The sequence below is a fragment of the Juglans regia genome, chromosome 9 (genome assembly GCF_001411555.2).
Source record: "Juglans regia cultivar Chandler chromosome 9, Walnut 2.0, whole genome shotgun sequence".
Taxonomy (NCBI): domain Eukaryota; kingdom Viridiplantae; phylum Streptophyta; class Magnoliopsida; order Fagales; family Juglandaceae; genus Juglans; species Juglans regia.
This window is the reverse complement of record NC_049909.1, coordinates 16,317,656-16,343,360: the sequence shown is the minus strand read 5'-3', so window position 1 is coordinate 16,343,360 and position 25,705 is coordinate 16,317,656. Positions and strand designations below refer to the sequence as shown.

Below are 25,705 nucleotides of genomic sequence, written 5' to 3'. Positions count from 1 at the left end.
GTTGGCTTGTAATGTATGTTTCAAGTCCAGTTTGTAACGTCCGTTATTAATGAATGCAATATGATTTTCTAAAAAAAAAAAAACTTCAGTCTCCTATACTTTGGTCTGAGAAGGTTAAGAGATCTGCAATACGCTAGTGTTGGGAAAATTTGAAAATTTTTCAGGGCATTGAGTTGTCTCGTGGCTGCAACATGGTAGTCATTTGACAAACAACTAATTTGCTCGTGACTTTTCTCATTATTATTTTCTTCTCAATATGCTTAATTATGCTGTCTAAATTTTCCATTTTGTTCTTCGAGGTGAGATCCAGCTGCTTTTATCTCTGGAAATTTTAACTCAAATGGAGGTATTTCCTGATATACATGTAATAGTTAAAGTAAATAGAGGACATTTTTTTTTCGTATTAGGTGCAAATAGTGCACAAAGGCTGACACTCAAGAGACCATTACTCTAAGGTACAATTTAGCCAAGTGGTTCACATGGATAGAAATGCAATACTGTTAACCCATTTTACCAAACAAAATTAAGCATGCATCATAAATTAGACGTTGGGCCATAAATTAAAAAATAATACACCATGAACTCAGAATGCTTTTCACTAACAAACATTGGGCTATAACTTCTATCGATGCCAATTCTATAATCTGTGAAAATGTATACGTCTTTAGAAGACATGAATCTACAAAGTGAGGTTAAGATGCCAAGGTTTTAGAATTGCCATCTATAGGGCAAAATACTCCTCGAGGATTACATAAGGCAAAGATAAAAAAAAATGCTGCCAAGGATGGCTAGAGATCGATTACAACAAATGCCTTGATACCTTAGGGATTTGTGGATCAGCACAAGGCTCAAGTTTTAGGGATGAAATTACTCTTCTCTGCCTTCTTGATGATGTGGACCTTGACCAAGCATCTGAATATGCCAAGATTCAAAACTTCACTTTTTTTTTCTTTGATAAGTAGAGATTCAAAACTCTACAGGTTTTTTATAACTAACTTTTCATGGACTTCATCCACATCTTGGGCAACAAGTGCACAACAACAAAAAATGAAACATTGCATTATTATCTTGATCCTCTAACGGGTCAGTCAATATTAGTAGCAACAATGAGATAAAATTGATTTGGTTGATACAATTATTTTCACACCACAAGGTTTCCAGTGTGTGTTCAGGACATTAGTAAACATCCATACATTCAAGAAAAGAGAACGATGAATTTTGTTACCATAAGATCCATTGAAAGTATGTTAATTCATAAGCTAACATAGATCGAAACCTCAAAACTTCAAAACCTTACATAAATCCTTTAATTTTGGTGCAACAAGTATATGTTGCCACCAGCACTACCATCATTAAAAAACATCAACTAAAGAGCAACAAAAAAGAGAACTCTTTCTCAGATGTTATGCTTCAAAGAGGACAAAATCCTTCATTTTTTGCCTAGGATCTTTTTGTTATCTTAAAGGAAGTTAAGACCCATGATAGGGAAAGACCAACGATTAACCTCAAAGGGAACATCATAAAAACTGAGAACTTGCATGAGAATATACATGGGTAAAACAAAAGTGCAAACGCTTGAATTTATGAAAAGAAGGTAGGATGAGTTTGTGAGAGGCTCACTTTGTTTCCTAGATTTCCACAAATGGGTCAAATCCAAAGATTCAATCCGAGAAACCAAGAGGAAAACCTAATCTGTAACTAAGACAGACTACTTTTTTTAAAATGACTGATTGATTACAATTGCTTTAGAATCTAACAGGTAATTTACGCTCTAAAAAGTATATACCAGGTAATTCAGAATCACAACATAATGATACCGTCGGTCCGTCACATTCATCCTGTGTTTTTATTGTAAGTAAAAAGAAACAATGAAAGTAACAAATGTGGACGAGCAACAATCGAATCGCCAATAAAAAAAGATGACGACTGAAACGATATCTCGACCATTGATTTTTTGCTATACCTCAATGTTCTTCCGAACGCAGGAGAGACAGAGCTGTCTCCCCTTTTCTGTTACACCGAACGGAGGCTTTGATTTGAAAAGAGAAACGAAAGAAAATCCAAATATGAGCGATTATCCGACAAGGTTGAGAGATCCCTAAACGCCATCGGAAAACCTATCCCTTACATTTCAATAGGCTGTAGAGAAAGAACGGAAACGCAATTCAATGTGTTATGATGTTATCGTCACATTACACTCTGCAAGATTGAGCCAAGACTCAATCTTGCAGAGTGAGATCCTATATATAGAACTCTAGCATTATTGCAAATCAAATAATACTCACTTCAAGCTCATCCCAGGACCCAAACCTTTTTTTTTTTTCGACAAACAAAATTTGAGAGAGATTCAAGCTCATCCCAAACTTCCATCACAATATATTGCGATACTCCTTAAACACAACAGAGAAAAGCAAAAGAACCATTTTTTGAGATACCAATTAGCTTAAGTTTTCTATCAAAATGAAAAAACGAGAATACCCACAATGCAATTTGAACCAAAAGAGAGAGAGGGGAATACCATTTAGGAATGGGGAGGCGAAGAAGCAGCAGAATCAGTGTTTCCGCGGCGGAGATTTTCAATCAAGTCGCTGAGCTCCTTGCGGGCAGACTCTCGGCCGAACATGAACCCGTACCTAAGAGAGTTTGCATAGAGCTTAACTTCCCGAGAAAGTGACGGAAGGTGAGAAGGAAGATGGGGAAGTTTTGATTTACCAGAAGGAAACGGCAGAGAACGCTCCGGCGGTGGTTACTGTCTGAATCAGAGTGAAGCTCTTCCCCATTTTTTGCCTTCTATTACTCGATTCCAATTATATTTCTACGGAAGGAAAGAAGAAAAAGTCGGGCTTTACAGAGAAAGGGCTTAACGTAGACGCCTACCCACTGAGACGGATTGCTGAAACTGGGTTTCTGCAAAGGGTTTAATGTTTACATACCGCTAACAATGTCAACTTCAATCCCATATTCGCATTACCAGCAAAACATCTACCATCGAAGATGAGAGCTGCTGAAGATTTAGTACTGATTCATGCTCCCCTCCCACCAGATGTATAAATGATGCGATACGGCATAAAATAAACTGTTCAGAGTCCAAAATAACTATAAATAAAAATAAGCAAACGAACATCTTGCGAACCGACCTTAGCTCAGTTGGTAGAGCGGAGGACTGTAGTGGGGGAATATTCCTGTAAGCTATCCTTAGGTCGCTGGTTCGAATCCGGCAGGTCGGAATTTTTCGTTTTACTTTTTTTATCTTTTCCTATGCTGAGCATTTTTCATTCCTATTACTATTTGGAATGGAGAGAGAGCATCAACTTTAGTTCCATAAAATAAACAACACCAATCAAGAGACAGAGAGTTGACTAGAAAGAAAGGAAAATGAGTAAACTTGCAATCAGATTCCTAGTAAAACCGTTTCTCGAGAAAATGGTTTTCCTCAATAGTCGGTGTTTGGTTGGAACAATAAAATTTTGATCAACCAAATAGATTGGAAGAGTTTGTTGAAGATGTTTAATGCATGAGCATGACTGATATTGGGAGACAGCGTATGACCTCAGAAACCTCTCCATTAAAAGGCCTAATTTTGAGGACTAATATGTGCTTTAACAAGGGGTGGGAGGGATGAGAGTTTTCACATTAGCAATGAAAATAACATATCATTAGATTGCTCGAGTTATAAATCATAAGATTGAAATTTGAACTCCCAAGAATCGGAACACAAAAATTTAATATAGAGATTTACAACCATTCCACATACCAATCTATACACCTCTTCCTTTCATCAATACAAAAATCTTGAAATATGGAGACAAAACGTATAGATGATTGAGCGAGGACCAGGGTTTGCTTGGTTTAATCGAGTTGAATCAATCTAACATTCCAGACCCAGATGAGTTAGAACTACTATTTATTTTCTTTGGCTCTATGGTCACAAACTTCTCTTGATAGTCCTATTTTGGTTTCTGTTGGAAATTTTAGATCCCGATGAGCTAGAACTACTATTCCCGGGAGTAGGTTCTGGGATTTGTGTTGCTTCCTTCAAGATCTCTACTACCTGGCTCATTGTTGGCCTATCCTTAGCATTCTTGTTTAGGCAGCTATCTGCTAGTTTGGCAATTTTCTGAGCTGCAACAGGAGGATACTGGTTTCTGAGTCTTGGATCTATTATCATGCTGAATCTGCGACTGTTAGCCGGGAACTGTTTCACCCAATCTAGAAGCTTCTGTTCCGAAGTGGGACGGTTTCTTTCCAATGCTCGCCTGCCTGTGAGGATCTCATACAGCACAACACCAAAACTCCATATATCGCTCTGGGTTGTAAGATGGCCTGTTTCCACATATTCCGGAGCAGCATATCCATATGTCCCAACCACCTGATACCAAAATAAAGACAAGTCTAAGTCACCATGGGGATGGCAGAATACAACTTGTGTTTCATAATGAGTTCAAACAATCCCAGGCCTCTTGTCACGGTCTTTGGATAAATATTCATAATGAGATCAAACAATTACATGCCTCTTGTCACGGTCTTTGGATAAATATATGCTAACTCACGAATTGGAGAGCCAAGGGGCAGTTGGCAACCATAAGATGAGACCAGCTAGCTAGAACTTGATCAATATCAATGAATCTGACCAAATAAACATAGACAACTTGCCGCAGGTATGAAAAAAAGAAGAAAAATGTGTCACTGATTTGTCCCCTAATTACATCCTTTAATTGACAAACTTACTTCATGTGCCATCAAACACAAATTAGTACGACTAAGCCACACTAACTAGGATGCAATTAAGGATGGTTTTGTACACTAGATATGTCAAGTCAACGAATTATCCGCTTTTAGAGACTGCAAGAATGCTGCTCAAGAATATCATCTATGACCTACTTACCGCAGTGGATACATGAGTATGGTCACCCTGTGGCCCTTCCCTAGCAAGCCCAAAGTCTGAAAGCTTTGCCTTGAACTCGTCATCCAATAGCACATTTGAGGACTTGAAATCTCGATATATCACCTTTTCAACCAGAATAAACAAAAATGAGTACAGCTTCATTTGTTTATATAGATGAGATGAGATGAAAGTTGAAAGTTGAATAAAATATTATTAGAAAATCATTCTTTAATATTATTTTTGTTTTAGAATGTGAAAAAGTTGAATTGTTTATTGTATTTTGTGTGGAAGTTTGGGAAAGTAGTAATGATTAGATGAGATGAGATGGTTAGTGAAAACAAATGAGGCAGACGTTTAGTAAAGTATAGATTGGAATATTTTCTTCACTTTAATGAAAAATATTCCGAAAAACCTAATAACATCTACTGCTACTTTTTCTTTTCTTTTCGAGTCTGTAGGCTGAGAGAGTGAGAAGAGGGGCTCTATAGTCAAAGACTAGGAAAAATTAGGTGACAACAGAATTTAGGCCTCTGAGGATTAGACTAAGGGGTTGTTTGGATGTTGAGATGGTTTTGTTTCATCTCATCACATCTGAAAATCTAAACACCACTCAAACATACACTTTTCAATTTTAAATTTTTAACTTTTTCATCTAATCATTACCTAATTATTACAATTTTCCCAAACTTTCAAACAAAACACAAAATTCCCCATTCAAAGCTTTACAGGTGTAGTTATAGAGAATTCCCCATTCAATAGAGCTACTATGGATGGCAAAATTTGAGTTTACTTACAAGATGTGACTATCTAATCTTTATGAGAGGTTTGAATCAGACTTCAACTTGTAGGTTTATAAAGAGTGGTCCAATTTGAACAAACCACTGAATACCGAGCATTCACAAAAACACCTAGAGATAAAAACTACACAACTGGCTGTAATGTGTTTTGTTTCCCTTTTCTCGGATGAAGAATTAGAATATGTTTATGGTGCCCATTAGTAAAAAACAAACTAGCTAGAATTCAAAAGTGGAGTTAAAGCTCGATTTCCAACATCATTTAATATTCAATATCACACACATTGATGAGAGATAAATTCATGAATTTATGTCATCTGAATTAGAGTAAATTGTACCTGGACTTGCAGTCCCCCATGTAGGTAAGCCAATCCTTCGGCCGCACCAAGGAGAATCTCTAATCTTGTTTTCCAAGTAAGTGTGGGCAATGCCCTGTTGAAAAGATGAGCTTCTAGGCTTCTGTTAGGCATGAATTCGTACACCAACAACCGCTGGATACCTCTTTCTTCATCACTAGAACAGTATCCCAGAAGTTTCACTAGATTTGGGTGATTGACAACACCAAGAAATATAACTTCTGCTAGCCACTGTTTATGACCCTACAAAAAATATAAAGTAACCATAGGAAACAGGTTTTCATCTGCATAACAGCATAATTTATAATAATTTGGCGACCAAAACAAAGAACACAGCACGACGAACTAATCACAATCAGATACAATTAAAACTAGGATTAAAAAAAAACTAAAACTAGAATATTGGACCAAGTCTTAACATAAGCAAAAAGATGCCAATACTGTAAGTAAAAGATGGTCCTGTACAAGAAACAAACTAGCCATAAGAAACGGGTTTTCATCTGTTTGACAGTGCAGGTAATAATAATTTTGGCAACAAAATAAAAGAACAAACATCTTGATGAACAATAACAACACGATCCTAATCTCAAGAGACGAATATGCCAATATCACAAGTAAAAGATGGATACTTACCAAGAAGTGTGTTTGGAACAGAGGATATCTAGTGGATTATTATGCTTTCTTTTTCTCAAACAACAAAACAGGAAGGTCTATCATGACGTGTATGGAGCAGCAGAAAATTAAAAAACTTTGGTCATCAAAGCACATAGATATGACTTATCATCTTAAGGCAATAATCCCAGTTATGAGAAGACAAAAAGTGTATACAAATAGCAGCCCTTATAAAAAGACTAATCAGTCAACTTATAGCCCTGTTTTTCTCCTCGTCAGGGAACTCAGTAGGGCTTACAAGCTCATACATCTACAAACCAACAGAAAAGAAAAGGGAGTGGAGTGAAAGGGGATCAAGGCTGCAGAAAATCCATTCTTGAGAACAAAATTTCCATTAGCACTCAAAGCAGGATTAATCTGTTTTCCATATCATGTGAAAGAGACTATACTTTCAGAAACATGTCTGAGGATGTTTTTAGGATCTCATAGAAGGAAGTTGATCAAGTTTCAACTCAATAGTTTTTAGTGATTGCTCCAATGTCTATAGCACCAACATTTTAGAAGATGCTTTGTGCCTCTATGTGGTACAGATAACAAGAGAAATGGTCGCCTGTCATAAGCCATCAAAATACACCCTTTGAATATCCCCTTTCTATCAAGACGACTATACTTGTTATTCACTTTTTCAAATGAATCGTTGCACAACTGCATCATTAGCTTCCTATTGAAGACAGCTGAATATAGAACTCAGAAAACCAAGAAAATATATAAATTCAACTAATTTTAACAGCACCATGGTTTGAGAAAAAACCATTTAGATATATCTCTACTTTGTTGTAGTGGATCCCATCTCTCAGCAGAAACTCAAGTTTCTGTTGGTTATGAAGTCATAGATGCTGTGATTTATAGCGGATCTACTGTAACTATTATTTATTATGTTAATTTTGCGAATGCAGAAATGGGCAAGAAAGCTGTATACTCCATGGTCCAAAGAAAGCAATAGCATTAGGTTGCTTTCTTAAAGTAGCATCTTGAATCAACCTTATGAAGCAAAGATAAGATTTTACCAAATTCTGGAAGCTTCAATTCATCCACTTCCTCTATATATATCCATGTAAGATTAGAACTTTGCAGCACATTCTAAACCCTAAAGCTAGAAATGTCATGCACCGATCAATGTTGTTAATCAATCATAGGGCTAGGGGCATTTGGCTATTCCAAGAAAGCTCAAGTATAATTCATAACGCCTTTCATATTGGTACAGAACTCTGCTTCTCCCCACTTACTTAATTCTGTGTTAACATTGACTTCCAGCCCGATTCATAATACTATCCATTACCATTTTTTTTTTTTACAAGTACTATCCATTACAATTTTCAGTCTTATGTAAATCCCAGTATCTCTACCTAATTAAAAGAAGACAACACAATATTATTTCACCCGGTATAGGTTAATTAGCATACCATGCTTGGTCTTTAACACAGGCTTTCCAACTATACTTGTAAAAAAAAAAAAAAACACAGGCTTTCCAACTGATTCACCGCATATTAGCCATTTAGTCCTGACTCGTACAACTCCAAACGGAGTCATCATTGATCTTTTAGCAGTTTTCACCTGATAACAAAAAGAAAATTTAAAAGAGCAGGAAACCTCTTGCCCCTGATACCCGTTTTACGCAGTAGTTAATTCAAGTTGAAGTCTTTTTGGGAAAAGATCTTAACTATCGCAGGAACAAAATGCGGTAGCAGATAATATTTAAGAACTTATTACACCCAAGTAAATTGTGCAGAATGCAATACTTTAAAGCCAAAAATAGCATACAAAAATAATAAATAAACTTGGCAAAGCCAGTACCTGCAATCCATTCGTGTTAAGCTTTTTTATGGCAACAACAGTTGAATCACCTTGACCATTTGGAGGCCTAATAGTACCTTTATACACACTCCCAAAACCACCTTCTCCAATCTTTAGCAACCTATTGAAACCATTTGTTGCTTCCCTCAACTCTTCGTAGGTGAAAACTCTCAAATTGTGCTTCTTTTCTTCGTACAATTCGGGTATGCTCAGTGGCGATGGTAATGAACCCGATGACTTGGTTGCGCGGTTTACAGCCGAACTATCTGATTTACTTTGGCTTTGCCGCTCTGGAGCGGATCTCGATCCTCTCTTGGTCTTGGATTTGTCCTTGAAGGGAAAGAAGCACTTCATCTTCTTGAGCTTTTGAAACCAAATGCCAAAACTCAAACTGTTGTAGTAGTATTGCAAGCAAGCGAGAGAGGTTGAGATGGACGTGAACCCAGAAGATAAAAGAAAACCCAGAAAGGAAACTAGCTAATTATAAAGACCAAAGAAGGAAATTCCACAAGATAGTTTGAATAGGAGGACTGAGGACACGAACCCACCCAAGGGTTGTAAACAGACAGAAGATAGACAAATGGAACTCAGCATTGGACTAAAAAATTGAAGAGCCGTGCTGCCGAAAAATGGGAATTTATAAACCAATAACAAAGCTACCAGGCAAAAACCAGATTAAAAAAACAACCATGTCCACCGAAAGAGAAAGAGCGCGGTGTCGTGAATGAAACGTAAAAGACAACGAATGAAAGCGACGGAAGGCAAAGACCATCAATTTTCCAATATCTCTCTCCTTGTTTCCATCGAATCATTCATATACACAGCGCGTTCCCGCGTCTGGTAGCCAGTTTGCCTTGGCTTGGACCGTTTATTTCTTAAAATACCTTAAATGCTTGGACTATGAAGACATTGAAGAGTGCATAACAGATCAAAAACCAACTAAAAAGAACCAGAACCAACTTCCATGAATTCTTACCATTGTACAGAACTTCGCTCTTTTACCCGTGTTTACAAGTTTACGTTAACAACTTAACATAAGGTGAAGGAATAAAAAAAAGAAATGATAATTGCGTAAGAGTCATGTAATTATTTAAAAATAAATAAATAAATATGAAATTTATATAAAAGATAATAATTTTTTAATAATAAAATTTATTTTTTTTCAAAACGACTACGTGACACTTGCGTATTCCATAAGTACTATATATAACATTACTCTAAAAAAAAACTCAACTTTTTATCCATAAAAATATATACTTAACTTTAAAAAAAAAATTATATCCATCCCTTTTTTTTAATTATTCGTTTTTATATATTTTTTTAAAAAGTTAGCATTATATATAAATAATAATATTTTAGTTATTTAGTATCATCTATTATTAAGTATTTTTTTATGTGAATCTCGTGTTTATTTATTTTTTAAAAAAATATATGTAATGTTTACGTATTCTGTAAGTGTATTTAATATTATTTCATCTTTATTATAGGGTAATTCTATACATCAACCTACACACTTCACACACCATGTATTCAAATTTTTTTTTTTTTAAACCTCAATACATTAAGTGTGTTAAGTGTGTGATGAATAGTAGGCTGATGCAAATATTTTTCCTAAAAATAATTTTTAAAAACTTACCTGTTAACGTGTTGATGTTCCAATACATTGGATCGTAGACTTTGAAATTGAAGGCTTGTATTGAATTTCAAATTAAATACGATGATGCAACCTCCTTAAATTTTTCTACGCACGACTATTCCTTCCATCAACTAATTGTGACTTTTGCTTACATTTTACAATAGGTTTTACAAATTGAAAAAAAAAATAGAACGATAAAAATATGGGACATGAGACAGGTTACGAGGATGAATATAATTATGATGATCATGTTTTGGAGTAAACAGACGGTTGTCATAGTGTTCACACTGGTAAAGGTTTATTCCAAAGAATTCAAACATCGTTCAACGTGCGCATCGAAGGTTTGAAGAAGCACTGATTGTCTAGATCTGATAAATATTTTAATCCGTGTGAGTGACGGCATGAAAAAACCGAGATTGCGTTGCAAAACACAATCTTATCTATAATAGCAATGTTTTGAATTTTTGTATCGGATGTTTTAAATTTCGTATCGAATATTATACTGATCAAAATATTAAAATAAAATATTTTGATATTATTATCATTTTGTATACCGTTTTAAGATAATCGATATATAAATAAGTTATATATATAAATATATATAAAAATTATATTTTAAAATAATAATCTATATATATATATATATATAAAGAAAAAGGTTATTTTGTCTCCCCACTTTACCTATTATATTTGACCCCTAGCTAAAAAAGGATTTTAGTAAGTGATTAAGGAAATGAAATATATTGATATATTTTTTTATTTTTTAAAAATATTTAAATATATTAAAAAAATGTAAAAAAAATGTTAGGCAGTACGCCCAGCAGTAAGAGTAGGGCAGCAGAGTAGCCCCACTCATATATAAATTAAAAATAGTCTAGTCAGAATTGTGAGTCAAAAAATAAGCTTATAGTTTAAAAAAAAAAAAAAACCGATACGGCTGGTATTTAGGCCGGTACGAAATATATATGATACCTATACTGGCCCAATGGCTGGTACGATAAATATCGGCCGGTACAGTACAAGATTAAAAACACTTATTAATAGTGCTAACCCACCGGTCCCATCGAGGGTGTAGGTTGAACATCGGTCGATAAAGTCATTTGATTTTTTTTATTATTATTTTTTTATATTTTTATATATTTTTTTTAAAAAATTATAACATCATTTAAAAATAATTCTTTAATCATTAAATAAAAAAAATTATCTGAACTCATTTGTCGAGACAAGTAACATTATTCATAATCTATAAATAGGTTTTGAAAAAATTTCATAAAATCAATTTAAAAATTTATGCGCATTAACATGATATATTATATTATAAAATTATTTTTATTATAAAATAAATCTAATAATATCATATCATTTTAGTTTTGTAAAATCTTTTTTATCGTATAGTATGTTTCTAATTTATATAAATAGATAATTAGGTAAAGGTTGCTTTTTTTTTTTGTCACCAAGAAGGTCTACGTGCCGCCTCCAACTACTTCATAGTCTTTAATAATGATGGCCCTTTTTTATTTTCCTTCTCCTCAAGTACAGAGGACAGTTCTAAGTTTTTGTGCGTCGTGACAAGGGGTCTCCATGCCCATGGTCCTAACTTCTTTAATTTGATTTTTTATAATTTTTTTTTATAAATTTTTGTTGTGTCTCTGAAGTTGAGACACAACAAGTTCTTGGTGCATGTATCATTGGCTGAACAGGAGTAGGTCCATGACCATTGACAAGAATAAATTCATATACTACAAATCTATCCTTTGTTTTTATAAATGAGATAGAATGAATTGAGATAAAAATTAAAAATTAAATAAAATATTATTAGAATATATTTTTTTAATATAATTTTTATTTTAAGATTTAAAAAAGTTAAATTGTTTATTTTATTTTATATAAAAATTTAAAAAAATTATAATTATGAGTTGAGAAGAGTAGTAAAAACATAAACCCATTAATTACTATATGTGAATATAGTATGAAATGAAGGAATTAAGTAGATGTTTGTTTGTTGTTGAACTTAAATTGGGGTCTGGATTTAATTGACTCATTCTAGTGCTTCAATCCAAAGAGAAGTGCATAGATTCTGAGAAATCATACCTGATGCCTGAATTTGGGTTTACAAATTTGGCCTAATATGATTCATTTACCAAATCCTGGTATTTACTAAAATTGGCCTTTCTTTTATGATAAGTGTTATTTTAGCCATAAAAAATTTTTACAAATTGACGTAATTTCATATGATATGTTAGATTTATTTTACAATAAAAATAATTTTACAATATGATATACCACATTTAATCACATCAATTCACGAGATTACTTTTATGAAATCTCCTTGTGCTTAGAACATTTCTCTTCTATTATCTCTATCAAAATTATATCTTAACTTGTATATTAAGACTTTCCATGAAAATCCCCAAATTACTAACCGTACAACTAACCTTAGCTTGTTCAATGCCCACTAGAAGATTTTCATGTCGAGAAAAGATTGCCTACTTTTTTCAACCAAAACTTGAAAGATTATCCTTCCAACACGCACGCGCTTGCCAACATTAATATCTGATCAAATGAGAAATCAAAGGACAGTTAGCTGATTAGCTCTCTTTCTTTGAGAAATCAAAGGACCTTTCTTTGAGAAATCAAAGGACAGTTAGCTGACTAGCCCTCTTTCTTTCTCCAAGCATGCACATCCATTATGAAAGATTTGAAAATGGAATCAATATCCATTCAATTTGTTTGTGAGAGACTTGTAAATAATAATAAATATTCTAATATTTATTTCATGCCTATTTTTTTTATAAGTAAAAAATATATTAATATCAATAGACGTAACCAAGTACACTGAGTGTAATTTCATGCGTATTCCATCTTACTTTAGACTTTGAAGTTTCGACAAAAACTCTGAATTATTCTAATATGTGTAAACATCGCATTTCAAATTAACTTATTGCGACCTTCTTTCATTTTTAGTCTCTCATTCTTTCCCTTCTTTTGATTGGATAAACAAAATCTCGTTTTAAAAGTTTCGACAGAAACTCTGAATTATTCCAATCCATGTAAACAATACATTTCAAATTAACTTGTTGCGACCTTCTTTCATTTTTAATCTCTCATTATTTCCCTTCTTTTGGTTGGATAAACCAAATCTCGTTTCAAAAGTTTTAACAGAAACTCTGAATTATTCTAATCCGTGTAAACAACGCATTTCAAAGTAACTCGTTGCGACCTTCTTTCATTTTTAGTCTCTCCTTCTTTCCCTTCTTTTGGTTGAATAAACCAAATCCCCTTTCAAACGTATGATCAAGACCAAAAATACCAATGTGACTTGGTACCCAAGCTACCTAAGTTTTGTGACGTCATTTGAAATTTCAATGGCATACACAAATAGGACATCAATAATGACCCAAGTTATGTTTCAAAGCCTATCTATAATCAGGTAGTACTTGGACTTCAATTCCATTTGGAATTTCCTTTCTATTTTCTAAAGAAGTTTCCAGCATTGTAAAGAGGTTCAATTAAAAGGTTGTCAAAATGGTACAATTATGTTCCCACCTAACAGATAGATTTCCATATGATTTCTGTCATTTTGTTGGAATTCTGGTGCTTGACTTTTAGGACTTGCCTAACAACAAACCCTAAAGGAATACTAACAAGAAATTTTCAATTATCCTATGGTAGCTGTAATTTGTGGGACCAATGTGCTAACCTTGATGGGTTATGGTTTGGATTTTAAACCCCACTGATAATTTGTGGGACCAATTATCCTATGGTAGCTGAAATTTGTTTTGCTGAGGGAAAAGGTATTTCTTCATGTCGGATTTATGTGATAGTTTGAACGTCTCAATGCTGCATATGATGTTTCCGAATAACAGATGAAAAAAAAAGGGAAAAAAATAGGAACAAGTAGTGGAGCAGACCAATAAGCATCTTACAAGTGTAACAATACATGGTTTGAAACAACACAATCTACACATTGAGTTTCTGTTGTATACAAATTATATTTCAGTCAAGGCGAATAAATAATCAAATAGAACACTTCTAATTGAACCTAATAAGCGACAGTTTTGAGGGACTAACTTGCACTCAGGAAAGTTGACCAAACTCTTGAGAAAACTTATGAATCCACAACTCAAATAGACCAATTCTGTATAATGGGTGCTGCCGACGGAATCCATCCATCCAATCAGATGGCAAAATCATCCTCAACCTCGTGTGATAATCCCTTTCTAACATTTAACTAGCATTCCAAAGTAATCTCCGAGTCATCGCTGGCGGGGCTAATCCAGGAATATCCCGGATGTCCTTGTTGTTTGGGTTCACAAGCTGAAATATACAAGCAGAGATTTGAGCAGATCAATAGACATAGAGAATGCAAACTGCAAGGATATATATTGACATTTTGTTTCACAAACTAATGGTTTTTTAAGGGCAGCAGAGACTGCAAAAGACGTTATCTTTTTGTGATTAAGAAACCATTTCATTACACAGAGTGTTTGGACATGTCAATATGTACAACATGAAAGTATAGACTGATATTAAAGGCCATGAAACATACATCCTCTGGACACTAAATTTTGAAAAGCAGTCCATTCTCCAACTCGAGCTTATGTGCAACTTGAGTTTAAGAAAATAAAATAAAAACTATAAAATTTTATCTATGTTATACTTAAATTTAGCTTGTTTCCCAAGAAGAACATATAGGAGCACCGCCAACTCAATTATCCAAATCCAGAGTGTCCATCAAACTATATTAAACTGATATGTGAAAATTCAAATTTGGAAAGCAATCCGTTCAGATAGAAAGGGAATGGAGCTTCTCCTGAAGATGACATCATTTACAATCTGTGCATTACTAATGCCAACACTGTAGTAGCTCCCTCATATACTCAAGTTTTTTTCCTTTCGCGAAATTTTAATTACTTATCAAAAGGAAGAAGATAAACCGACTTAGATTCACTACATTTAACTGCACCATTTGGCGTTATTGAAGTAACTTCTTGTTTCTTTAAGTGTAAAATGAGACAACTTTTGCTTTGAAAAGCAATGAAAGAACTCCCAAAGGGCTAACCGAACAACATTTTGGATATAAAGGCCATCACACTATAATAACCTTATTAATTAAACAATAAAAGAAGGTTGAGCAGGATAGAAATCACAATGCTATGTCATATTAAAACAGTTGGCCTGAGTGCCTCTTGCAAAAGAAAGTGAAAAAAGTGGCTGAGTACTTGTGAAGATAAATATTAAAGGAACTTGGTTACCAGCCAGATGAGGAAAAGCTAAATCTAGTATTAGAGAAAACTAAATCAAAGGCAAACAGAGATTTTCTTTTTATATGATTTAAACATTATAAATGATAAAATAAGGTGTTGCCCAAACAAAGGCAAATATAGATGTTACCTTAACAATAATAATGGCTACAACTCCAATGACAATAAGGAAGAGTAGTGCCATGATACACCGGTCAGTTGCAACCTGATGAAATTGGGGTCAGTATTGAAAGTAGCAAATAATACTCATATATGACAAGAATAGGAAAAAGATGTTTTCGGAGATTGACCTGCCTACCAAGTTCCTTCACAAGTTGAGAAGCTTTCTTGATTGAGAAATGGATAGAATCCAGCTCATTGACAACCCGACTCATTTGTTCGGTCTAACATAAAAGTAATAGACATCTTTAGTTTCCCTGGGACTGAAATTAAATATGGTGAGAAATTGTGTGTTTGTGCATGAGAGAGAGGGGGGGTGGGTGGGGGGAAGAAGTAAATTCAGTACAAGAAAGTGCCATGACATCCATTTTCTTTCAAACTGACAAATTACACACCTGAGCCTTTAGGGCTGCTGCAGTCTCAGTTCCAACATTGATAGTGTCATGAACAACCTGTCATGAACAGAGAGATCCGTTACTTTGCTTTGCTATAATTTCAGTCTTACATATGAACTCACTTGGGGGTGTAATATCTTCTTTCTTTCCTTCTTTGTTTTTTTTCCTTTTTTTTTTTTTTTTGTGGGGAAACTACAAGACATAGTCCAACATCTGTAACCGTTTTGGAGAAAAACATGTATTACAGGAAAAATATAAGCACTCCATAAAAGAGCATACAAAACCTATCACTGTCCACCTCACCAAATGGAGAAAAGAAAAATATCTCAAGGGATAATCCAACCTTTTTTGACCTCTCAATAGCTTGATCAGTATCGTCCATCATCCGGTTTCCACTATCTACTAGCTGTTGATTTGTCATGGCTGCAAAATATAAAGACTCTGTCAACATCACTTATACTTTATATTGGAAAAATATTTACTGCATTAAATTAACTTTTGAAGTGCATCCCAAGGTATGAAAATATCAAACACAGCTTGATTCTGAATGAAACTTAAGATGATGCATTGTTTACTCATGAATTGCATCAATTAAGATTAGGATGATGGTGAAAGGACACAAACTCACACGAAGCTAGCAAGACATTTTCTTCCCCATGTCCTTCAGTACCCCCATCAAAGAGATCAATTCGCTTGTTTTCAAGATTGGATGCATATCTGTACGTTCAACAAAATGAAAATTCAGTCCTAAGGACATAATCAGAAAATACAAATAGTTTAATGATGCAAATGATCGATAAACAGAAAAAATGATGTCATTACACACGTTATTTTTTCCTCCCTCCAATCCTTTTCATTCATTCAACTTGAGCAATCACTATTTCGTGATAGTGCATTTATTAAGGCTTTTTAATGCACAATAGGTGCCACCCTCAATTTAACTGGAGAAAATAGTCTTTTCCAAACAATGACACCTGTATCATCTAAAGGTTACTTAGAAAATGCTTGTTTTAACTGCTGAAACAGTGGAGAGGCTAGCATGTATATAAATTCTGTTATGAATAACGCAATTTCACAAATTATTTTCGGGTTTGAGAAAGAAAAAAATTCAAGAAGCTCAATGCATTGCCACATTATGTCTTATAGTGAGTGGTTTTACAAAATTACACTTGCGGTAAAACAATAAAGGAAATCTTCTGTGCTGGCAAGTTTGAATATTTCTGGTTTATGCATTTAAGTTATTTGAAATACGATAATATGGAAAGGTTTAAGACTTCAATTCTTTAAAATTTTACAAGTCAACACTCCATGGAAAGCACATATGTGCATGCACAAATAGGTGTGAAGCTCAATTTGGGACAAAGGGAAGCAACAAAGGGATAAAAACACCTAACACAAAGAAAAGAATATTGGCAATATATAAATATATATGACATGTCAAATGCATTGTAGATGAATGGATTTATCTTTTGTTGCTTTGAGAACTGAATAATAATTCAATCGATGTTACTTACTGCTTTTTGAGAGCAACATATGAATTCAACTCTTTGATCTGCATAAAGTATGAACATCACTCAGCACATTTTTTGGAATCAATCGGTGTGAGCAACAAAATTTTGGCAAAATTTTAGAGTTTCAAAGGCTAAATAGATATACAGATAATAACCCACCATTGACTGTTTTTTCTCATTCAGCATCTTGTTAGTGCCAGGATCATTTCTACTCTCCAGATCCTTGACTTCTCTGTCAAACTCTTTGATAAGCCTGAAAAAACAACCCAAATTTGTCTTTCTGAAAAAGAAAATCGAACAGACAAAAAGAAAGGAAAGGGGAAACATTTTCTTTTATAGGTGGATACAACTCAAGCAGCCAAATGGGATTCAACCGAAGACCTATCTAAGAGGGAAGGAAATGCCATTTGATCCAAAGACCATTGGCAAAAGGAAATTGAAATACAAACACACACAGAGCAGCAGTTGCATTATATGAGACATTTATCTCAGATGGCCAGCTTTGTTAGCTGCAACTTTCAATCACAGATAAGTCAGGTACAACCTTGACTTTGGTGAGAAACTAAACATCCAATGTTATATGCAAATTACATGATCTGTAGGTTTTAGCATGGCATAACTCCTTAAGCATACTATTTTTTATAAAATTATCATAGACAAACCCTCAAAATTTCATTTATCCTATACTTCAACTAATTGCCCATGATCTTCAGATGCCAAGAATCTCATGGAACCTCAATCATCTTTAGCATGAAGTGCATTACATTACTCTTAGCCCACTACACTAAAAAGAAAACCTGTGTAGTAGTACATTCAAAGTAGAGCTTGTAAATGCTGCTTATAAATATTATAAACGAAACCTACGAATCAGAATTTACATAGAGGCAGAGAAAAGGTCCATTGTCAAATACCTCTTACACTCGCGCATCTTTTCTGTGAGTTCTTCCAACTGCCTACTTTGCCTATTAGAGTCCTTAACCTTCTCCAACTTCTGAAATCCATTTCTGTGATATCACATTACACTAAATAATCAGAGATGAGAAAATGTATTGCATCCGAAAATTCACAATATGTTAGTGATGATTAAACTAAATTTTCATCCATCACTATACAATCTTCAACATCTGAAAACCATTTTGGTGAATTCACATTATACTACGCAATCAGACATGAGCAAACAGATTGCGTCAAAAAATTCACAAATGATATAGATGAGCCGGTTAAATATTCTTCTTTTTCTTCTTTGTTTTTTCGTTTATATGACCTAACTAAAATTTCATCCATAACTAAGGCAATAGTAGCTCTAAAATCCAAATTGAGCACCAAAACAAGTTTAGCCAAGGCTTCCTTAGCAATTATTGCGACAGCTGGAACCTCCAGGTGAACATTAAGCACACTGTAAATGTACCGCAATCTGATTGCAAAACAATCTAAGCAGAAAGAAACAAAGAAGCTCGTGATCCCTTACGATAATGCTCGGAAGATGTCGCCGATTTGTCCGTCAATCTCCGCAAGCTCTTCGCTGATCGTAGATAAAGGATCCATCTCAAGTTTCGCAAGATTAAACCAGGGAAATACCTAATGAGACTAGTTTTTTTATATACAGAATGGCAATCAAAACGACAATTTCAATCACCAAAGCAATCCAGTCACGGTGGATTAAACCAAACGCAGCTATCGAGGGAAGCTCCAGTCAGATCCGTACAGAATAACACACCGCAATCCGCATTCAATGTGGATTCAAACAAAGCCAGAAAACAAAAATGTTTGGCTTCCAGCGAAAAATGAATGGGAATCAAAGAAAACGGCCACAAATCCCGGTTCCAGTCGAATTCAGATTCGTTTGTTAGCTTTCTGAATTTCGGATCGGATCCGATACGGAGAGTGTAGGTTTTTGTATTGACCGTGAAGAGAATAATCGAACGCTTACCAGTATCACCGATCTAGAAAATTTGAAAAAAAAATAAAAAAATAAAAAAAACACACACACACGCACAATGCAAAACAGGGGCTCCTCGTCCTCGTGATTTACAGTAAATTATTCCGAAGATTATTTGAAATTTTTGATGTTTTCTTTTTATTATTTGTTTTTGTCTGAAGGGGTTGGGGCGGGAGGTTGGCTTTCAAGGGCGAGATATTTATCCTTGAAAATTAAAAAATTAAAAAGACCGACATTTTGGCCGTTTAAGGCGCTAAAAATGTCCGGGAAGGCCCGGACGAGGTGCAGGGAGGGACCCCACGAGGAGTCCAGCGTCGTGCTTTCACTGTCATTGTAGATCATTTCTGCCCCCCATGTAAGCTTTCTTTTTTAAGTCTATCAAATATTTTTATAACCTTTTAAATATCATTTTTTATAAAGTTTTATAAACATGGTGAGGTTTGAAAATGTGATACAGCCCATTACAAATATTAGAAGGAGATCTAAAAGTGTTGGGCTAAGCCCATATTATCCCCACGAGGCCCAACATTCGTGACAAGAGCAAATCGGAGGAATTTGAAGACATTGGGCCTAGGCGGCGTCCACCACAAGAAGGGGGATTCGATCGGCAGTTTTCCCTCTCTCTTCATCTCGGTGCATTAAAGGGATTAGGGCTATTTAGGATCTAGTTCCCTAGGAAATTAGTCGCATTAAATGCCCTTTTAAGTGACCTCCCCCGAGGTCGGACCCGATGCCTGTTGCTGATGGCCGCATTAAATGTTGCATCCAGCCATCACCACAAAAAGGAGGGGAATGATGGTGACTCACGGTTATCACGAGAAGCAATGCAAAAGCGAGTCCAAGACAACGGTTTAAACAATTCTTCTATATACAACAGCCGGCGCGGAATTGTCTGACGTGGCAGTTCAGCTAATATTATATTAAAAAAAAAAAAGAATAAGAGGGAGGAGGACTACGCCATATGGAAGAAGAACATTTTGTTCCTTTACGATCTGGTCATCTCCCACCCCCTCGAATGGCCGTCTCTCACCGTCCACTGGGTTCCACTTCCGGCCTCGCTGCCGTACCCCTCCGACCCATCTCTCGCTGCCCACAGACTCGTTCTCGGGACCTATACATCTGAAGGTTTCCCCAATTTCCTCATGGTCGCCGACGCTCCCTTCCCCAGCAACGAGTGTCAAGGGTGTATTGATCGCACAACGGAAAGTATAGCATTTTCTAAGTAATGGGTACTGCGCTGAATATTCTTCATTGACTTCTTAGATCCTCCTCATAGTTGTCTTTAGAGAAACAGAGATCTCATCAAACAGTAGTTGCGTTTGGCCCAATTTACAACAAGCACCAGCTTTACCGCTTTCACTCCTAAACATCTATCAAAGAGCATTATTTTTTCCAACACGAATATCGTCGGTAGCAAAATTATGTGAATTTGAAAAAGAGAAGGAAGTTAGACGAGGATGCAGGATGGCAAGTGGTTGTGAAGCTTTAAATTCTGCTAAAGATGGCGCTTTTATGTTCTATAGGATGACTTAAAATGAAGGGTATAGCCGTATGGCCATCAGTAAATAAAATTTCAGCAGAAACATAGAGGAGGAGGGCAGGTTGTGAAATAAAACCAAGTTGTCTAGACTGGACATCTGAAGCAGAGCATAGAGGTTGGGTTATTGCCCAAGTTTTGGATAGGAAATGGACAAAAATTGTATAATTCCACTGGGTGGCTAAGGAAATTCCCCACATATGTTCAAAATAAAAGAGAACTGCCAATAAGAGTTGCTTTGTTTTGAAATCGGCAATTTGTGTTTGCTCAGAGAACAAAACGACGCGTTTTGGTCCGCGCCGAGTCCCCAAGTTGGTTGTATCTAGAGTTTTTTCCAATGTTTTTAATTTCGTACCGTACCGGCCGGTACGGCTGAAATTTTTCGTTTCGGCCGTCCGGCCGGTACAGGTACTAGATATATACCGTACCGGCCAAAATACCGGCCGTTTCGGCTTAAATTTCGGCCTGTACCGGCCTATATTTCGGCCGGTACCAGCCGATATTTCGACCTGTGTTTTTTTTTTTTTTTTCGTTTTTTCAAACTACAAGTTTATTTTTTGACCCCCAATTTAGATTAGACTATTTATAATTTATATGTATGTATGTATTTATATATAATTTATTCATATATAAACTATTATTTTAGAATATAATTGTTATATATATTTATATATATAATTTATTCATATATCGACTATCCCGAAACGGTACACGAAACGGTACCGGTACCGAAATATTTTGTTCCAGTGCCTTGACCGGTACGCTATCCGGTACGGTATTCAAAACATTGGTTTTTTCGGTTTAAAAGGTAGAAAGCTACAAAATACGGATAAGTGAAATTTTATCTCTAGATCCCTGAGAAACGAAAGGAGAATCCACTAACTTCGACGTTGGAGGCTTCCCAGCTTCGACCAACATTCCCTTCCTTTTGGATGTAGCAGATTGAAGACCACTCCTTTAGTGGGCAGCATACAAAACACGCCTTAACAAATATATTGAAGATAAATATTTTAATTATAAAAATATCTCATAAAAGTAAATACATAAATTGATACGACTTAATGTAAAGTATATCTAACATATTATATAAAGTCATATTAGCTTATAAGTTTATTTTTATGAAATCTCTTTGTAGCACTTCTCATTTTTTTAGTAGTTTATTTTTATCTATTTTCAAAGTGAAATTGAATTTTATAAGTGAATTAAGTAGATGGCTATATATGATATCATAGCCATCTAAGAAAGCCATTTATGTGATGTTAGAGTAATGTATTATATGACCTTAAGAGTAATGCTAATGTGCCATCTAATTTATACTATTTATTTTGTCACTCTGACGGGCACTACAATGTGGTACTATATTACTTATTAAAAAATTTTCAAAATATTAATATATATATATATTCAAAAAAAAATGGCACAAAAAAATACACAAATATGAAAATTAAAATCTTAAATTTTCTCTACCCTTTTATGTTTATATTTTTAGTTTTTTTAATAAGTCACCTAATACTACATTGTGGTACCACGTTTAGAGGCAAAGTAAGTGATATAAACTAGAGGTATATATAATAGCACTTTTCAGAGCACTGGTATTGGATTAACTATCTCAAAGTTAGATTTTGGCTAATATGTGACTTTTTTGCTTTTGACTAATTATTCAAAGAGAAAAGCTTGAGGTCGGATAGGTGTGAAAGACTTATTCACACCAACCAATAACAAAACGCCACATAGGCATTCCAAGATGAGGAACTCTGCACTCGCATGCACTCGATGCCATCTCCTTCTCCCTCTCCTTCCCCCTCCCCCATCAGCATTTGTCATTTCGAAGCCAGCCCTTTGCTGCTTTCTCTCCCTCCCGAGCCCCTATCTTCGTATAAAGTTTTGTGAATGAGGGGCCTTTTCGATACTTTCACCATCCACTTCTTGGTCCAGGAAAAAAAATGAAAAAAGTAGGGCTCAAAATAAAAAAGAATTTTGAAGATTTTCAACCTCAGTCGTCGGCACGTTGAATCTTCTTGAGGTTCTTTGTCGCTTTTGGTCAATACCATCACAACTTTTGCATCATCTTTCTAGCTTTCAAGAGTTTCAATCATGCGAACAAAGTGTTTTGAAAAAAAATAGTCACGCAGGTTCCATGACCACAGACCAAACAGAAGACGATGTTTTGGGGCTTTCACACCCATCTGAAATAGACCAAGCAGACCAAACAGACCCAAAAAAAAGAAAAGATTGTCAAGAATGAAGGAAATCGCAAAAAGAATCCCCAAACATAAATGCTTTTTACCTTTCAAACCAGTTTGTCGGCGTCGATTGCTGCTAAAACTAGTTCGTCGGCGTCAGCATCGAATGCTGCTAAAACCAATGCAGATGGGGGCTTAAGAGGGAGAGAATGAGAGGGCTGACTTCGAAATGACGAACGCAGATGGGGAGGGAGAGGGAGAGAAAGAATGAGAGGGCGTCGAGTGCATGCAGGTGCAAAGTTCCTCAGATTGGAATGCATATGTGGCGTTACATATTTATAGGGTTACACGTCAGAAACTCTAAACCCTCATTTGGATTCAGAGATGAGTTAAGATGATTTGTAAATAGTAGTGAGATTGTTGAGTTGAGATGAGATGAGATGAGATGATTTTTAAAAATTTTGAATGTTTGGATTAGGAAGTGAGATGAGATGGCTTCAACATTTTAGAGATTTGATAGATGTGGGTCCCACCAATTATTGCATAATATTTGTAATGATTTTTTTATTATAAATATATCTTTATAAATAATAATGGTAATTTATAAATTACCTACTCAAATATAATTTTTTATAAGGCATTTCATAATAATATTATAAGATAACAATATTTGTTAAAATATATTAATTTAATAAAATAGAAATTTTGTTTATTTTTTGCCAAGAAAATAATTAAATAATTATTTATATATTTATAAAATATTTTTTTATCAAAATATTGTGCTTAAAATTATTGGAGATTTCCAAACGTTGGAGATTCGTCTCTCTTGTTGAATACTATGGTCGGCAAAGACAAAAAAGTCTAAAAAGTATACGGGAAGATGATAGCCTTTTTTTTCTTTGAGCTCTTTTGTCGTTAGTGAAAATATTGTGAAACATCTCAGTGATTTGTAGGGGTGTACAGAAACTGAGTAAACCGGCCAGAAATCGATCAGACCAACCGTCGGAGCATGGAACCGGCCGAAACCGGTTGGCCGACGATGGAAAATAAGAAGAACCGATCTCTGTCGGTTCGGTCGCGGTTTGATCTAGTGAAAAACAGCTGAACCGACCAACCGGTTCTATCTTCTTCTCCATTTTTGTTTCTTTTCTTTTTATACCTATATAAAAACGACGACATTTCACTTATTTAAGTGAAACAACGTCGTTTTGAGCCCCCACAATTGAAAAAAAAAAAAACAAACAAACGACGTCGTTTGGTCAACCAAACGACATCGTTTATTGATTAGGTTAAGAATCCCCCATGTTCTCCCGCTCATTTTCGAATCTCATCTTTAACATCTTACGTCGTTCTCTCTCTCTCTCTCTCTCTCAAGCTTTTCGATGTCATCGATCCATTGTCGGTTTTATTGGGTTATTCTCATCTTAGCTCCATCCATTGGCGTCATTTCATGATTCATCCATTTGCGCCATTTCAAGTGTTTGAATCTTTGATATTTGTTGTCATATTTCATTTTTTTTTTTGTGATATTTCATTTTTTTGTGAATCTGTGATAGGTGTTCGAGTGTTTGTAAGTTTGTTTGTGCCATCGATGATGCCGGCGAACAAACTAGAAGAAAATCGAGACTGACGTCGACGGTTTTCTTCCCCTTCACCGGCCAATTTCGGTCGAGATATACACATTTTCAGCTTGACGGTGCGGTTTCAATTTTTTACCAAAACTGCACCAACACCTTCGGTTTTCACCCCTAGTGATTTGAATACAGCTGTTTTGATTGAGAAGTGTTTTACCGTACAAGCAAAGATGAAATGAGAATCTCCGAATCCAAACCATGCCTAATTTTCACTTTTCTATCATATTTGTTCGAGCGAAGTGTCGAGTGCATATCGAATGAACTCTCTATCTAGTTTTTGCTTGAGCAACTGTCGAACAAACTCTCTGTTTGGGCTTCACTTGAGCCCACTATCGAGTGAAATTTTTTGTCTAATCTTTGCTCAAGCTGAAAGTCGAGTGAACTTCCTGTCTTGATGCTTCCTTAGTAGAAAAACAGTGCCAAAAGTTTTCATTGAAAATCCACTAAAAAAATCACAACGAATCATTTTTTGATCAGATTGTCAAGTCGGGCCGCTGCAACAATAAATTAGGATCTACAAACCCAACTGAAAACTTATTTATCTTTTAAGAAATTGAAAATAACTCCATTAATCCAGAGAGTTCAAAAGAAAAAATAAAAGTTAATGCCAGAAAGCAGAAAGCTCCTCATGGGCAGCTGACTTAAAAATGCACTTGCCCTTTAATTTTTTTTTCTTTAAAAAAAAAAAAAACTTAAAAGGATGAACTTCATAAAATAAAAAGAAAACAAAAAATAAGACCGACTTTAAAATTGAATAATAATTTAAACAAGTACCAAGTATATAAGTTTTATATGGATCTTTATAAAAAAAAAAAAGATCATATGATTCATATCATCATGAAAAGTATAATTAAATCAATTGTTTTATTTAAAATATAATATATAGTGAGAGAATAATGAATAAAATTTCTTAAAATTAATTATAGACAGGATAATCCACGCACTC

The 25,705-nt window shown here is 34.9% G+C and overlaps 3 protein-coding genes and 2 non-coding genes across 9 annotated transcripts; 1 reads left to right on the top strand and 4 right to left on the bottom strand.

Moving 5' to 3' along the window:
- Positions 1–616: 616 nt before the first annotated feature.
- On the bottom strand, positions 617–3,032 carry LOC109003758. Of its 4 annotated transcripts, XR_001998174.2 has the most exons (5): positions 2,713–3,032; positions 2,519–2,633; positions 2,286–2,390; positions 1,964–2,139; positions 617–912 (listed from the first exon to the last, which is right to left on the bottom strand). XR_001998174.2 is itself a non-coding variant. In XM_018982040.2 (4 exons), the coding sequence occupies exons 2-3, from the start codon at positions 2,778–2,780 to the stop codon at positions 2,522–2,524; spliced, it is 180 nt and encodes a 59-aa protein (XP_018837585.1). In that variant the 5' UTR covers positions 2,781–2,815; positions 2,934–3,032; the 3' UTR covers positions 617–912; positions 2,519–2,521. The 4 variants fall into 4 exon arrangements, 2 of the variants coding, with proteins under 2 accessions (XP_018837585.1, XP_018837584.1); XR_001998173.2 differs by lacking the exon at positions 2,286–2,390; XM_018982040.2 differs by lacking the exons at positions 1,964–2,139; positions 2,286–2,390 and having other exon boundaries at positions 2,713–2,815; positions 2,934–3,032.
- On the bottom strand, positions 1,882–2,015 carry LOC118349536. The gene has a single exon (XR_004802491.1). It is a non-coding gene; the product is annotated as a small nucleolar RNA snoR111 (small nucleolar RNA).
- A 100-nt stretch (positions 3,033–3,132) lies between the features above and the next one.
- TRNAY-GUA lies at positions 3,133–3,227 on the top strand. The gene is made up of 2 exons: positions 3,133–3,169; positions 3,192–3,227. It is a non-coding gene; the product is annotated as a tRNA-Tyr (tRNA).
- Positions 3,228–3,640: 413 nt separating this feature from the next.
- On the bottom strand, positions 3,641–24,738 carry LOC109003756 (probable serine/threonine-protein kinase PBL19). 2 transcript variants are annotated; one of them, XM_035694189.1, is made up of 6 exons: positions 24,732–24,738; positions 21,313–21,314; positions 8,502–8,978; positions 6,018–6,278; positions 4,886–5,008; positions 3,641–4,369 (listed from the first exon to the last, which is right to left on the bottom strand). In XM_035694189.1, exons 3-6 carry the CDS (start codon positions 8,853–8,855, stop codon positions 3,926–3,928), a joined length of 1,182 nt encoding a protein of 393 aa, XP_035550082.1. In that variant the 5' UTR covers positions 8,856–8,978; positions 21,313–21,314; positions 24,732–24,738; the 3' UTR covers positions 3,641–3,925. The 2 variants fall into 2 exon arrangements, with proteins under 2 accessions (XP_035550082.1, XP_018837579.2); XM_018982034.2 differs by lacking the exons at positions 21,313–21,314; positions 24,732–24,738 and having other exon boundaries at positions 8,502–9,304.
- On the bottom strand, positions 14,017–19,732 carry LOC109003747 (novel plant SNARE 11-like). Its single transcript, XM_035694190.1, has 10 exons — positions 18,935–19,732; positions 18,378–18,470; positions 17,626–17,719; positions 17,470–17,507; positions 16,584–16,672; positions 16,299–16,378; positions 15,956–16,012; positions 15,692–15,784; positions 15,532–15,606; positions 14,017–14,454 (listed from the first exon to the last, which is right to left on the bottom strand). The coding sequence occupies exons 1-10, from the start codon at positions 19,009–19,011 to the stop codon at positions 14,365–14,367; spliced, it is 786 nt and encodes a 261-aa protein (XP_035550083.1). The 5' UTR covers positions 19,012–19,732; the 3' UTR covers positions 14,017–14,364.
- Positions 24,739–25,705: the final 967 nt, after the last annotated feature.

Excerpts from the sequence above, each read along its gene's own strand:
- LOC109003758 (XM_018982039.2), bottom strand. The coding sequence starts at position 2,780 with ATGGGGAAGAGCTTCACTCTGATTCAGACAGTAACCACCGCCGGAGCG. Across the intron at positions 2,634-2,712 it reads TTCTCTGCCGTTTCCTTCTG|GTACGGGTTCATGTTCGGCC; the intron begins GTAAATCAAAAC and ends AAACTCTCTTAG.
- LOC109003756 (XM_035694189.1), bottom strand. The coding sequence starts at position 8,855 with ATGAAGTGCTTCTTTCCCTTCAAGGACAAATCCAAGACCAAGAGAGGA. Across the intron at positions 6,279-8,501 it reads TTAACACGAATGGATTGCAG|GGTCATAAACAGTGGCTAGC; the intron begins GTACTGGCTTTG and ends TATTTTTTGTAG. Across the intron at positions 4,370-4,885 it reads ATACTCATGTATCCACTGCG|GTGGTTGGGACATATGGATA; the intron begins GTAAGTAGGTCA and ends TTTTGGTATCAG.
- LOC109003747 (XM_035694190.1), bottom strand. The coding sequence starts at position 19,011 with ATGGATCCTTTATCTACGATCAGCGAAGAGCTTGCGGAGATTGACGGA. Across the intron at positions 16,673-17,469 it reads TATGTTGCTCTCAAAAAGCA|ATATGCATCCAATCTTGAAA; the intron begins GTAAGTAACATC and ends TTGAACGTACAG. Across the intron at positions 16,013-16,298 it reads CTATTGAGAGGTCAAAAAAG|GTTGTTCATGACACTATCAA; the intron begins GTTGGATTATCC and ends TGTTCATGACAG.